General features: G+C 61.9%; 1 protein-coding gene across 11 annotated transcripts in view; it reads left to right on the top strand.

The window, feature by feature from the left end:
- The window catches only part of FMNL1 (formin like 1), a 74162-nt gene extending 60122 nt beyond the window's left edge, over positions 1-14040 (top strand). For 8 of the 11 annotated variants that reach the window (XM_075123538.1, XM_075123537.1, XM_075123543.1 and 5 more), the window contains 9 exons: positions 6-74; positions 1290-1370; positions 6950-7079; positions 8400-8563; positions 9164-9265; positions 9708-9797; positions 10201-10324; positions 11259-11291; positions 11990-14040. In XM_075123538.1, coding sequence (XP_074979639.1) covers positions 6-74; positions 1290-1370; positions 6950-7079; positions 8400-8563; positions 9164-9265; positions 9708-9797; positions 10201-10324; positions 11259-11291; positions 11990-12093 — 897 coding nt within the window. In that variant the 3' untranslated portion in view covers positions 12094-14040. Of the gene's footprint in view, positions 1-5; positions 75-1289; positions 1371-6949; positions 7080-8399; positions 8564-9163; positions 9266-9707; positions 9798-10200; positions 10325-11258; positions 11357-11989 lie in introns of all 11 variants that reach the window. The other 3 variants (XM_048829752.2, XM_048829756.2, XM_048829754.2) reach the window with 2 other exon arrangements.
- Positions 14041-14782: the final 742 nt, after the last annotated feature.

Raw genomic sequence — 14782 nt, 5'->3', positions numbered from 1 at the left:
TGCAGCAACTCAATGCCATCATTGCAGCCTCCATGTCCCTCAAGTCCTCCACCAAGCTCCGCAACATCCTGGAGGTGAGGGGCCTGGGGCCCGACCGGGTGCTGGGCAAGGCCAGAGCAGCCCCAGCGGGGCTGAGGGGGTCCCTGTGCCCTGGGCTGGGCTTGCCGGGCTGTGGGGGAGGGTCTGGGCTAGGCCGGGCTGGGTCGGAGGGTCTGGGCTAGGCCGGGCTGGGTCGGAGGGTCTGGGCTAGGCCGGGCTGGGTCGGAGGGTCTGGGCTAGGCTGCGGGGGAGAGTCCAGGCGGGGCTGGGTCGGAGGGGCTGGGCTAGGCCGGGCTGTGGGGGAGGGGCTGGGCTAGGCCGGGCTGGGTCGGAGGGTCTGGGCTAGGCCGGGCTGTGGGGGAGGGTCTGGGCTAGGCCGGGCTGGGTCGGAGGGTCTGGGCTAGGCCGGGCTGTGGGGGAGGGTCTGGGCTAGGCCAGGCTGGGTCGGAGGGTCTGGGCTAGGCCGGGCTGTGGGGGAGGGGCTGGGCTAGGCCGGGCTGGGTCGGAGGGTCTGGGCTAGGCCGGGCTGTGGGGGAGGGGCTGGGCTAGGCCGGACTGGGTCGGAGGGTCTGGGCTAGGCCGGGCTGTGGGGGAGGGGCTGGGCTAGGCCGGGCTGGGTCGGAGGGTCTGGGCTAGGCCGGGCTGTGGGGGAGGGGCTGGGCTAGGCCGGGCTGGGTCGGAGGGGCTGGGCTAGGCCGGGCTGTGGGGGAGGGTCTGGGCTAGGCCGGGCTGGGTCGGAGGGTCTGGGCTAGGCTGCGGGGGAGAGTCCAGGCGGGGCTGGGTCGGAGGGTCTGGGCTAGGCTGCGGGGGAGAGTCCAGGCGGGGCTGGGTGCAGCGTCTTATTTGGGAGAAGACTCCCCCAAGCAGCCCTGCAGCCAGTTGGCTGGTGTCCTGAGCTGCCAGGCTGGGTATCTGTGATTGCCAGTCTCAGTGCCTTTCTGCCCCGTGCCCAGGCCACTTCCCCACTCCAGGGGGATGCCCCACCTGGCTGGCTAACGGGGATCGGCACCCTGTGCCCTGGCTGCCCATGGGAGCTGCAGCCTGGCAGGGCTGCCTGGCGCTGCCCTGCCCGGTGACCGTTCTCTCTGCCCAGCCTGGCAGGGCTGCCTGGCGCTGCCCTGCCCGGTGACCGTTCTCTCTGCCCAGCCTGGCAGGGCTGCCTGGCACTGCCCTGCCTGGTGACCGTTCTCTCTGCCCAGCCTGGCAGGGCTGCCTGGCACTGCCCTGCCTGGTGACCGTTCTCTCTGCAGATCGTCCTGGCCTTCGGGAACTATATGAACAGCAGCAAGCGTGGAGCGGCCTACGGCTTCCGGCTGCAGAGCCTCGACGCGGTAGGTTGTTGGGGAGGGGCCCCCCCTCAGCCCACAGCTTTCTGGGGACAGGAGCCCCAATAGTCCCCAGGCAGCACCTGCTTTGACTGGACAAGGGGGAGGAGGGTCAAGCAGCAGGTTTCACTCTGTGGGTCTCATGCTGGGGGAGTGGGGAGCTGGCATCTGGGGGCTCCTGACTCTGTCAGCCAGGTCTGCCCCCCAGTGAGGAAATCCAGCACTAGATCAGAGGGTCTGCAAAGTCTGCTTTCACTGCCAGGGCATAAACAGTGTCCTCTCACTGTCTCCTCTGATCATGCCAGGGAGGGGTGATGATGGCTGGGTGTGGGCACCGGGAGCACTAGCAGGAGGTGGACAGTGACAGCTGGGAACTGAAGGGAGCAGGAGGTTGGCAGGGGGTGGGCAGTGGCAGCTGGGTGTGGGCCCTGGGGGGTTGGCAGGGGGTGGGCAGTGGCAGCTGGGTGTGGGCCCTGGGAGGTTGGCAGGGGGTGGGCGGTGGTGGCTGGGTGTGGGTGTTGGGGGGTGGCAGGGGGTGTGTGGTATTGGCTGGATGTGGGATCTGGGGGGTTGGCAGGGTGGACAGTGGTGGCCGCATGTGGATGCAGGTGGAGGTTGGCAGGGGGCAGGCGGTGGTGGCTGGGTGTGGGCTCTGGGGGGTTGGCAGGGGGCGGGCGGTGGTGACTGGGTGTGGGTGTTGGGGGTTGGCAGGGGGCAGGCGGTGGCTGGGTGTGGGCCCTGGGGGGTTGGCAGGGGGCAGGCGGTGGTGGCTGGGTGTGGGCTCTGGGGGGTTGGCAGGGGGCGGGCGGTGGCAACTGGGTGTGGGTGTTGGGGGTTGGCAGGGGGCAGGCGGTGGCTGGGTGTGGGCTCTGGGGGGTTGGCAGGGGGCAGGCGGTGGCTGGGTGTGGGTGTTGGGGGTTGGCAGGGGGCAGGCGGTGGCTGGGTGTGGGTGTTGGGGGGTTGGCAGGGGGCAGGCGGTGGCGGCTGGGTGTGGGCTCTGGGGGGTTGGCAGGGGGTGGGTGGTGGCGGCTGGGTGTGGATGAGGGTGGGAGTTGGCAGGGGGTGGGCCCTGTGGGGATGGCACGGGACGGGGCAGTGGCAGGGCAGGAAACGGTTACTCCCTGTAACTGTGGTTCTTCCAGATGTGATCAGCCATATATTTCACTTTGGCACGTGAACGCCCAGTGCACCAGAGCTGGGAATTTTCCCTAGCAGCACCCATAGGGGCAGCGCTTCCACCTCGTGGCCAACCCCATCCCTGGCTGTATGGGGCGCCCCGATCCCTTTCTGTTCCTTCGCACCGAACACCCCTGAGATACGGCTCCAGTTCAGAGGGGCCAGAGTGGGGGTCGTAGAAGAGACGTTTGCATCCCACCTGGACGAACCACAGATACAGGGAGTGACTGTTTCTTCTTCTCTGAGATGCAGCCATGTATTCCATGTGGTGATTCACAAGCAGGACCTGGGAGGCGAGCTCGGCATCTGCCTGCACAGGGATTACAGGGCCACCTTACCAAGGCCTGCATCTGCTCTGGGTGCCACGGTAATGGCCTAATGGGCTGTAAACCACAGAGGGAAGCTATTGACGTAGCTTGTGCTTTTGTCTAATGAGCTCGCACCCCTCGAGGGGTGTAGGGGGACAATGACCTCGAGGGGGTGTAGCCGAAGCCAGAGGTGCTGGAACTGGGGGGGCTGCCATGCCCCTGGGCTTGAGGTGGTTTCCATCACATGCAGGGTTTGCAGTTTGGATCAGTGGCTCTCAGCGCCCCCCACTTTGCACATTGTCCCAGCGCCCCTAGCCAAAGCTGTTTCTTACACCGCTTTGACGCAGGAAGTTATCCACTGTATGGAGCCTGCCTGTCCCTTCGCACGGTCTGCCTATGACACAGAGAGAAGGCAAAGCATGGAAAGGTTTTAGCCCTGTCCAGGTAGAAGGCAAGACGTTGTCTGACATCTAATGTGTGGAGACGCTGCTCCTCCACGAAAGAATGTGGCTTAGGAAAGAACCCAGTAAATACACGCCTAGTTCAGATGAAATTGAGAGACCACCTTAGACGCAAATTTTGGGGCGGCCTCAACATCACTCTAGAGAATTACAAGTAAGGAGGCTCTGCTTTCAAAGCCTGCAGCTCCCAGACTCCACGCAGATGTCATCACAACCAGGAACGCAGGTTTTTGACACAAGAGAGAAAAGGGGGAAGTTGCCAGAGCCTCAAACGGGGGTTGTATCAGCGCTGCCAAGACCAGGTGACGGTCCCACAAGGGAACCGGTTCCACCACCAGTGAGAGGAAGGATTTCTTTTAAGAGTCTTGCTACCACGATACTGGAAAACACCAATCTTCCATGAACTGGCAGATGAAACACTGAGATTGCCACCGGATGCACCTTCAATGAGCTAACTGTAAGGCCCGAACAAGGGATGGCCTGTGGGATGGTCGGGAGCGCAGGAGAAGCATACAGGAGAGCCGCTTGCCAGCTGAGGTGGAAGGGAGAAGAACGGATGGTTGTCCCATGTGGCAAGCAGGGCGATCATTGGGGTGCCCCAAGCTGTGACAGTGACGCGCAGGACACTGGACTCCCAGGACCACTCGTGACTCAGGGAAAAGTTCCTGCTGAGCTGGTCACGAGACGGTTCTGGACTCTGGGCAAGCAGAACCCAGCGTAGAACTGCCACTGCGTGGCACCCCTTTCCCTGTTCACATAACACATCGCGACGCTCTTGTCAGCGATCATGCGAGCCACTGAGCCCCGATGCGCTCTAGAGAAGCGTGACAGGCATTGTAGATGGCACATTGATACACAGTGACGCTTCCTGCTTCGACCACAGACCCTAAACACCAGATGTGGTCCCCAGTCCATCAGGAAGGTGATGGTGACCACAGTCCAGATTGGTAAGGGCCGGATGAAGGGAATACCCTGACGTTCCCCTGGACCATCCCCCAGGATCAGCGAGGGAGGCAGACCAACCTGTCCAGGGGCGGGAAGGGTTGGACGGTCAATGGTCCTGAGCCATATTTGAAGAGGGCGAACATGCAGCCCGGCAAATGGACTCACCTGTGGGCATGTGGGCATGTGGCCCAAGAGTCTTCGGCACCTCCGAACTGTTGTGGAAGGTTGAAGTGCAGAGCGAGACAAAGGCAGAGAATCGTCTGAAAACCATCAGTTGACAAAAACACCCTTAAATCATAGAGTCTATTAGGACCGCAGTGAACTCCATTTTCTGAGTGGGGCCCAATGTTGACTTCCGGGTGTTGGGGTGAGACCCAGACGGTCAAGTCAGCACAGTGTAATGTGCACATGAGAGAGAACTTCTCTGGGCCTGCCCCTTAGTAACCGTTATTCCAGGGGCGGGAAGACACAGATTCCCTTCTTCCTGAGACCAGGAGTTTGGTAAAAACCCGGGGAGGGGCAGAATACAGACCGAAAGGAAAGACTGTACACTGCAAATGGCCATTTGCCACGACAAATCGGAGAAATCTTCTGTGGCTCGGGAGAATCATCACATGGAAATGAGTGTCCCGAAGGTCCGGAGCATTGGGAACCAGAAAGTGCCAGGAATAGAAACCTTGGCCCCAGTGCTCTGGAGGAACCTTCTCCACCACTCCCAAAGCTAGTAGAGAGAGGACCTGCTCAGGAAGCAGCTGTCACTCATCCGGTGGGGTGCCTGCAGCCCGCGGGACAGGGAGCCAGGGTGGAGAGGAGTAGGGGAGAGGCACTGGAGAGCACAGCCTGATCTGACTGTGCTTAGGACCCAGCTGTGGGTGGTAATCAAGCCTGCCCCTGAACGGAGGGGACAGGGAATGAAAGTCAAGACTGGACCCCTGTGCTGGGCAAAGGAGGCTGGGGGAGGGCATCTCGCCTGGCTGACCCCAGAACCCGATGCTGCTGCCTCTGGGACCTGTGCCCCTGTCTGGGGTAGTCCTGCTGTTTCGGGGGGAAAGATTGCTCAAAGGGGCGTTGTGGGTAGTGACCCGTAGTGGCGCCTTTGCACCCCCGGTGCGCACCCCCAAGGAACCCCTAGAATCCTTGCAGGAGTGCAGAGCTCGGGCCATTGTGACCGAAGTCGGCGAGGCTGGGGAGTGCCGCCGTGGTAACGTTGCCGGCGTGATGTCCAGTGGTGCCGAGGAGGTCCTTGTGCCAAGCCCAGCACCAGCCTCACTTGCACAGTCTGCGGCAAAGGCACATCGGGGTGCGGTGCTGACAGACCCAGAGGTTCAGCAGGCCATCCGGACAGCGAAACCCTGGACTAAGGAAGAGCTCAGGAGGGAAAGGCAGGGGAGATCCGCTGCCGCCTGATCCACTGCCGGCATGGAAACCGTCACCCACATCGGTACCGGATTCAGTAGACGCGCCGGGGCCAGAACCGAAGTCGATGGTATGGGGTCTCGCTCGCCCCTGTGTGGTACCGGGCAGTGACTGGAAGCACCTGCTCCATCCTGTATGCCAGCAGTAGCCGTGCTCTTCTTGGAGGAGGAAGACGAGTGTCCATGAGACCTGGAGTGGTCTCGATTTGTCTTACAAGTCCGGAGAGGCCCCGGTCCCAAAGTATGGGCTGGTACCACTCGCTGAGGCTGAGGGTGCCCTCTGACCCTAGGCCTCAGTGCTGAAACAGGCCTCGTGGCCCGCTGGACACGGTGCTGCTTTAGGCAGAGGTCTCCAGCCACCCGAGTGTGTTTTGTGAACGCGTTACAAATCGAAGGCTGCTCTCGGACGGGGGCCTCGCCTAAGCGGAGCAAGCACCCTCTGAGGGCGTTGATGGGGGTCTTCCCCCCCACCCCAACGGACGGTGTTTGAACCCTGGCGAGGGCATCGCCGGGGAACACTTAACCCAGCCAACCGACTGACGCTGGCATGAAAGGCACTAGCTAGCGATGGGCTCCCGGACCAGCCACGTCAGAGGAGGAGGAGTTGTGAGGTTCAGAGCCACCCAGAGCTCTGACTCCAGCCACGGGGGGACGAAAGAACCGAAGGAGGGTCGGGGTGGCAAGGAAGCGAGGAGCTGTGGCCGCGCGGCGTGAGCGCCACCTCCTCCGGGTGCTGCCAGGAAAATGCTCTGGCTGGTGCGCGTGCCTATGTGGAATATAGAGCTGCATCTACCCTGAGAAGAAGTGGCTGGGGACTGGGAGGGGAGGGAGATGGCAGGGGGAGGAGGGTGCTGGGGGGGAATGGCAGGGGGAGGACAGTGGTGGCTGGATAGGGGTGCTGGGGGGATGGCGGTGGCTAGGTATGGGTGTTGGGGGGTGGCGGGGGCAGACAGTGGCAGCTGGTTAGGTGTGCTGGGGGGAATGGCAGGGGGAGGGCAGTGGTGGCTGGGTATGGGCACTGGGGGGGGAATAGCAGGGGGGACGATGGTGACTGCTGGGTATGGGTGCTGGTGGGGTGGTGGCTGGGTATGGGGCAGGGGGCAGAAGCTGGGTATGGGCACATGGGGGCAGCAGGGGGCGGAAGTTGGCGGCTGGGGTATGGGGCAGGGGGCGGAGGCTGGTGGCTGGGTATGGGGCAGGGGGCGGAGGCTGGCGGCTGGGTGCAGGTTCTGGGGGTGGACACCTGGGCATGGCCCCAACCTGACTCTGCCGTCCCCCAGCTGCTGGAGATGAAGTCGACGGACCGGAAGCAGACTCTGCTGCACTACATTGTGCGGGTGATCATGGAGAAGTACCCGGAGCTGACGGGCTTCCACACCGAGCTGCACTTCCTGGACAAGGCGGGCTCAGGTAGCGAATGTCACGGAGTGTGGGGGAGTTCAGGCCCTGCACCCCTCTTCCTGGGATTCATAGAATCATAGAATATCAGGGTTGGAAGGGATCTCAGGAGGTCATCTAGTCCAACCCCCTGCTCGAAGCAGGACCAATTCCCAGTTAAATCATCCCAGCCAGGGCTTTGTCAAGCCTGACCTTAAAAACTTCTAAGGAAGGAGATTCTACCACCTCCCTAGGTAACCCATTCCAGTGTTTCACCACCCTCCTAGTGAAAAAGTTTTTCCTAATATCCAACCTAAACCTCCCCCACTGCAACCTGAGACCATTACTCCTTGTCCTGTCCTCTTCTACCACTGAGAATAGTCTAGAACCATCCCCTTTGGAACCACCTCTCAGGTAGTTGAAAGCAGCTATCAAATCCCCCCTCATTCTTCTCTTCTGCAGGCTAAACAATCCCAGTTCCCTCAGCCTCTCCTCATAACTCATGTGTTCCAGACCCCTAATCATTTTTGTTGCCCTTCTCTGGACTCTCTCCAATTTATCCACATCCTTCTTGTAGTGTGGGGCCCAAAACTGGACACAGGATTCCAGATGAGGCCTCACCAATGTCGAATAGAGGGGGACAATCACGTCCCTCGATCTGCTGGCAATGCTCCTACTTATACATCCCAAAATGCTATTGGCCTTCTTGGCAACAAGGGCACACTGCTGACTCATATCCAGCTTCTCATCCACTGTCACCCCTAGGTCCTTTTCCGCAGAACTGCTGCCGAGCCATTCGGTCCCTAGTCTGTAGCTGTGCACTGAGACTCTCAGCCAGCCAGTAAAACAGAAGGTTTATTGGACAACAGGACCACAGTCCACAACAGAGCTTGTGGGCACACCCAGGACCCCTCAGTCAAGTCCTTCTGGGGGAGCAGGGAGCTTAGACCCCAGCCCTGGGGTTCCCTGCGTTCCTCCACCCAGCCCCAAACTGAAAACTAACCCCCCCCAGCAGGTTCCCCTCTGCAGCCTGTCTTCACATTCCTGGGCAGAGGTGTTACCTCCCCCCCCCCCACTCAGGTGACAGGCTCTCAGGTCTCCCACCCCCAGGGCACATTCCCAGGTCAACACTCCCCCCTCCCTGCTGCGTCACATCATCACAGCGAGCATGGCTGGAGCTCAGGGTGCCCGCAGGCAGGGCCAGGCCCGAGCCCTGGGGCGTGGAGCTGGAGGGCGCAGTCCCGGCAGGGCTGTGTGAAGCCTGTCAGAGGAGCCGGGCCAGGAGCACAGGACGGCCCGGCTCTGCAGCCCTGCCACTCCCCACTGACGTTGCGTTCTCCTCTGCCCGCCCAGTGTCCCTGGACAGCGTGTTGCAGGACATGAGGGCCCTGCAGCGGGGCATGGAGCTGACCCGCAAGGAGTTCATGCGGCAGGACGACAGCCAGGTGCTCAAGGACTTCCTCAAGGCCAACACTGAGGTGATGGAGAAGCTGCAGACTGACAGCAAAACTGCCCAGGTAGGTGGGTCGCCCCAGACTGGGGGGCTGAGCCGAGACAGCCTAGGGGGGCGGGTCACCCCAGACCAGGGTGGGGCTGATGCTCTGGAGTGGGGGCTGTGCCAAGACTGCCCAGGTAGGTGGGTCACCCCAGACTGGGGGGGCTGAGCCGAGACTGCCTAAGGGGGTGGGTCACCCCAGGCCAGGGGTGGGGCTGATGCTCTGGCGAGGAGGCTGGACTGAGACGGCCTAGGGGGGGTGCGCAGCGGGCTGATGCTCTGGTGGGGGGGCTGAGCTGGGGGTGCTCTTGGCCTGGAAGGGGACCTGGTTGGAAGGCCGGTGCCTGCTGGTGGTGCAGGGGGAGGGCCCAGGTGGGGTTGCTGGGGGGCTCTGCCTCTGGAGCAGGCTTCCAATGGCAGCGCTGTTGGGAAGGGGAGCCGTGGGGGGAGCAAACGTGCTGCCGGCCCTGCGTAATGCCATCCACCGCAGCGGGGCGCCCCCAGGCAGAGCAAGGCTCCTCGGCCCCAGCCAGCTGACGCCAGCCTAGGAGCGGGGTCTCCAGGACCCCGGCAGGGAATCTACCTGGGGGTGGCTGCGCTAACGGGTCCCCCCTGCCGGCAGGAGGCCTATGAGTCAGCTGTGGAGTACTTCGGGGAGAACCCCAAGACCAGCCCCCCCACCATGTTCTTCCCTATATTCGTGCGCTTCGTCAAGGCCTATAAGGTAAAGGGGCCCCAGGAGCTGGGGGGAGAGGCCACGCTGCCCTGTGGCCTGTGGGGTGACGCTCTGGTCGTGCCATGGCAAGAGAATGGCAGCAGCCCTCAGAATCTGCCTTGGCTGGGACTGGCCTACGCCAGCAAGGACCCTGTGGGGCCCCCTGGCCCCGGGCGTATTGGCTGGGCAGACTGGATCTGGGATCCATGAGGGATGGGCACAGAGCTCCGTGGCACTCAGAGGCCATGTGCCGTGTAACCCTGCGGGGCTCGAGCAGGGTCTGCCCAAAGACTGGCCTTGGGCCCTGCCTGCAGGGCCAATTCCAGCCAGGCTTTGCAAGCTCATCTGCTGCGATCCCTCGCAGCCAGGGGGCGGGGTGGGTCTGCTTCCCGGGCAGTGGGTGTAGAGCCCCAACCTGTGTAACCAGAGCCCGCACCGTTCTCCTCCCAAGAAAGTGGAGCAGGACATCGAGCTGTGGAGGAAAGAGGAAGCAGCTGCCAAAGAAGTGGAGTCCAATTCCCCCAGGAAGCCAGAGCCAAAGGTACGAGCCAAGCTGTAGCCCCCAGAGCTGGGCCCCGCTTCGTCCCACAGCCGTGACACCAAGCGCCTGTCCCATGTGCTCATTCAGGAGCCTTTCCCAAGAGGCGGTGTGTCGGAGCCAGATTCTTGCCAGCTCCGACATTCTGCCTCCCTCAAACCTCCCCTGGCCGTTGGAGTCTTCTTCACTTCCTCATAACCCAGAGTGTAGCATTGCTGTTTGCTGGTACACAGCTGCCCTGCTCTACCCCAGAGGTGGCTGCAGTTCTGTGGTGGGTGAAGTGTTTCTTGTATCTGGTTTGTAAAGCACTTTGGGGTCTCCTCCTACCGAAGAAGGAGACACTGTGTGTGAGGGGCCAGATGGCTGAGGGCACTAACTTCTCTCCTTTCCACGGTTGCTACCACAGTCTCCTGTCCACAAGGCCAAGCGCCAGCAGATGGACATGATTGCTGAGCTGAAGAAGAAGCAGATGGTGAAGGAGCCCCTCATTTACGAGGGAGGAGATGGTGCCATTGAGGACATCATTTCGGGTAAGGGGGCACAGACCCAGAGACCAGCAGGGTCTTCCTGAACCCTCAGACTGATGCCTATGGGAACTAACGCACCATACGTTAGCCAGGGGGCCAAAGCCAGGGCAGCTGGTGCAGAGCGGGGTCCTGGCCAGGTGGCACCAGAAAGAGCCCATTGCTCTGTGATGAGTTTTCTTTGGGCTCTGCATGTCACATGACCACTAACCCTTGCTCCCTTTCTCATGACTTGCCATGTGGTACACACCATTGCTGCCAATCACAGGGCTGTGCTCTGCCGTTGCTTCCCAAGGCACCATCGCCTGCCATCCCCTGGCCTGGCTGGCAGCTCTCCTGTCCCCTGGGGCTCAGGGAGGGGTGGGCCAGTGGGCTGCGTAGCCCAGAGGAGTGTGTTCAATAGGTGGAGCAGGGAGCTCCCGGGGTCTGTTCTCAGCTCTGGCACTGTTGTGCTTGGGGCGAGCTGCATCTCTCCGGGGTTTGGTGTCCCCAGCCGTGCAGTGGGTTGGTGCTGTGAGCTGGTAGGGCATTAGTGTGTGCAAAGAGCTGCCAGGGCCGGGACTGAGCATCTCTGCCTGGCAGCTGCAGCTCAGCCTGGGGGCTCCCTGCTGCCTTTCCGTAATGCCCCTGGATCTCTAGCCCTCCAAATCTCCCTGGGCTGTGCCAACAGTCGAGCCATCCCCTGGCCTCGGGCTGAACTGACCTCCCCAGCAGCTGAGAGGGGGCAGGCTCAAGGCATCCACCCCGCAGGGGCTCGACATTCCTCTAGAGCATCGTTGCAGCTCCAAGCAGCACTCCTGGCCACTGTGCAGGGCTGAGCTCTCCCCGTGCACCTCGGTCTGTCTCTCATACATCCTTGGCCTCACCTCCTTCTGCGGCTTTCTCCTGCTCTCTCTCTCTCCCCCCCTTCTGCTGCCTCTCGGCGGATCGCTCTGCTCAGCTCTGAAGACGGTTCCTTTCACAGCCCGGACAGGCAAGCGCTCGTCCCGGCTCTTTTGCGAGGCCAGCTTCAATGAGGAGAGTCCCCTGTAGCTCTAGGTAACCCCTGCCTGGGGAGCCGGGTTCTGGAGGGGTGCCCAGGCCTGGGCTACCGACTGCGTTGGAGGAGCTGGGCTGGGGGAGCAGATTCCTGTGCATGCACCTGCCGGGAATTCCACCTCTTCCCTCTGAGCTGGGTGCGTGTCCGGCGGGAGGACAGCCAGGGAGGCGGTATGCCGGGGGCTCACGTACGTCTGCTTTGGGCCGTGATCTTGTTTGCGCTCACGCTCAGGGGGGTTGGGCCCGGTCCATATGGGGGTGGCAGAGGCCTAGACAAACGGCAGGTGGCTCAGCAATTGGTGCAGGAGGCGGCGGGCCTCCCTTGGTGCCAGCACAGAACGGGGAGGCCCGGCGAGGTGCTGGCCCTCTCCTGCTGGCCTGTCTGGCGAGCGTTGCAACATGAAGCCGTGTCCCTGGCTCCTGGCGTTCCACTTCCCTTCAGCGCCGGTTGGATGGGAAAGGCCCCTCCCACCCCACCCCACAGCCAGCACAGGGTGGCACGTGGCATCTGCGGGGGGTGAAGGGCACCAGTGAGGGGAGTTGCTCTCATCGCCTCAGGGCAGGTGCAAAGGGCTGCTTGGTTTCCCCCTTGCTGGTCAGGCTCCAACCAGGCTCCGTTTTCTCTGGGCACAGGTCTGCGGAACCAGCCGTACAGACGTGGCGACACCGGCCGGTGCAGCGGCAAGAAACGACCCATGGGCCAGACCCTCCAGGTGACCCCTGACATCTCGCTGTGACCGCCCGCCTACAGTGATGCCCTGACTGGAGGAGGCCAGCCTGCAGCACCGCCCCGCCCCGCCCGGGGAGAGGAGGTGGATGTGACCCACAGGGACTGGGCCACCATGGACCAAGGCCTGAACCAAGGACTCTCACCGATGGGAGAATCCCTGCTCGCAGCTTCAAGCCGCTTAACTGCTCCGAGTGCCAGCTGGTGCCATGCACACCCTTCCCCCCAAACCAGCCCTGCACGTCTGGCACAGGGCTCTCCCCCGCTGGCCATGTCCCTGCTGCCTGGGCAGCCAAGTCATTGGCTCGGGGGGGGAGGGGGAATGTTACGTGTGTGGCAGCTGCTTGAGCTCCACATGAGAGACCAGAGGGGGGTTAGGGCCCCAGTAGCGATTCCCATCCCTCTTCTCCCTCACGCAACACCACATGCTGGGCTGGACCACAGCCACTGACCGGGGCCCCCCAGTGCACCAAGAGTGAGGTCTGCCCGCAGTCTGTGCTAGCCCTGCCTTCCTGCCTGCCAATGTCTGGCAGATGCTGTCTGGCTTGGGATTGCAGTCCATGGGCTGCATCTTGTACTGTGATTGCCCCTCCCCTGGCCTGACTGGCCTTCTCGTGCTGCTTTAGGGCTGACCCTGACCCCAGCCTCCCGCTCGGCCTTGGCACTGCCTTGCCCTGATCTCTGTTGTAGTGAGAACAGAGCGCCCAGGCTCTCGCCTCCCTGGCCCCGGCCTGGCTGCAAGGGGGACCTACAGAGCTGTGCTAGGCTGACAGGGGCTGTTGCACCAACCCTCTTGGCTGGCAGGTGGGAATAGGGTGACCAGCCATCCTGAGCTGAGGGGCTTTGTCTTACATAGGCACCTATACTCCCTCCTGGCCCCTGGAAAAAGTGTCCCGAGTAGTCACACCCTTCTCTGGTCACCTAACGTGGGAACGGTATTTTAGGGTGGCTTTTAAATGTCTTCCTTGGCTTTCTTGTTATGCTGCACTGCGTGGGGGAGGCAGGGAGGGGATGCCGCTGTTCCTCCCTGGGCTCAGGATGGGAGCAGCCCCTCTCTCATCCCCAGGGAGGCTCCAAACAATGACAATCAACAGGGGTAAAGCAGCACTATTCCTCATGTCACCACAAGGTGTCACCCTTTCCCCATGCCATCTGCACCCCGCCCCCGGGCTGGGCTGGGGCCACAGCTCAGACCTAGTGCCCCCTAAGCCCTGGGCAGGGCTGGAGCCTCTAATTGTACAGCTAAGCCTTTCACAGGCAGATGAGTGACAATCAGAACAACTGGCTCTGGGCTGCAAGGCTGGCCGGGATGTCTGTCGAAGCCCTAAGCACACACCAGGCTGCACGGGTGCCCCCATTGCCAGGGGGCTGCAGTAATGCAGCTGTGCCCTCCTGGCTGCAGAGCAGGGATGTGGCTCTGGCCAGCTGCAGCAACCACAGGCGCAGCGTGTGTCTACGCTCCCAGCTGCATGGCTGTGCACCCAGCTGCAGCGAGGGCTGTGGGCTGCGGCTCCCCATCCCCTCCCCTTTAGCCCCCGGACTCATGCCTCAGCCCCAGGCGCTGGTGGAATGATGCAGCCCCCCTGCTTGCTGGAGTAGAGGAGCCCACTGAGATCGAGCCCTGAGTTCCACGGTGCTCGCCCTCCTTCTTTCGGCCTGACTCAGGGCATGCAGCTGCCATGGATCCTCTTGCTAGGCCAGGCTTTTCGAGCAGGACTAGCCATGTTTGCAAGCCAGAGCTGTGATTGCTTCCTGCTGTAATTAAGGGGCAAAATGCCAGCTGCTTGGTCTCACTCCCAGACGCTCATCACAATGCAGGCGGGGTGGGGGGTGGGGAAATGAATGTGTAACTTATACCATGCCTTTAAGAAACAGGAACTGCTCCTTTGTATACATTATTTTTATATCCTGGCTGTGAGGCCTGGTTTAATCTGGTAATAAACCCACTACGGCTACAGTTCCCGGCTGCTCCTGTGAGGCCTCCTCAGCCAGCATGTGAAACGTCGCTGCCTTCCCTTGGTGCAGGCAGGGCTGGGGTCGTGAGGTTGGTCCCGTGGGGTGGGGGTGGGGGGGCAGAGAGAGGCAATAGCATCTAGTCAGTAGACCAACTGGTTGGGGCGGGGGGGGGGAGATGCAGTTGAGCTTACAGCCAAGAGCTCTGTGTACACTCACACATCTCGTCACCCCCCGCAGCTGGTCCAGCAGAGATGATCCTGCCTCACCCACCTTGTCTCTCCAGGGAGTGAAACAGCAGCAGGGAGAAGATACACTCCAGAGCATGGAGATTAAGGCAAAGGTCTGGGGTAGCTCAGGGAGAGCATCACTCACTCAGAGCTGAGAGCATTCCTTGGCCTCTGCTGAGCATTACCTGGGGGACACGAGTCCTGCAGTTACCACTGGAAGCTGAGGCCTTCATGCTGGAGGGGAGCTGCTGGCATGTTGGGAGCAGTTCATCCTCCTCAGCTGCTCTAGGGGCTTAGAGGGTGCTGGGCCCCACATCTCCACAGAGCATTCTTGCCCCAAACAACCAAAAGCAAGGAGGGGAGACATGACATGCCTCAGGTCACCAGCCGAGCCAGCATTCAATGCCAGGGCTCCTGCCAGTCCAGTGCGCTGCTGGCCCAATCTATTTGTAAGTGTCCCAAACAATAGGGCCCTCACCCCGAGGGCAGCTCCTCTCCTGATCCTTGGTGCATTGG

The sequence above is a fragment of the Caretta caretta genome, chromosome 27 (genome assembly GCF_965140235.1).
Source record: "Caretta caretta isolate rCarCar2 chromosome 27, rCarCar1.hap1, whole genome shotgun sequence".
NCBI lineage: Eukaryota > Metazoa > Chordata > Testudines > Cheloniidae > Caretta > Caretta caretta.
The sequence above is the reverse complement of the archived record's forward strand: the minus strand, read 5'-3'. Positions and strand labels throughout refer to the sequence as shown.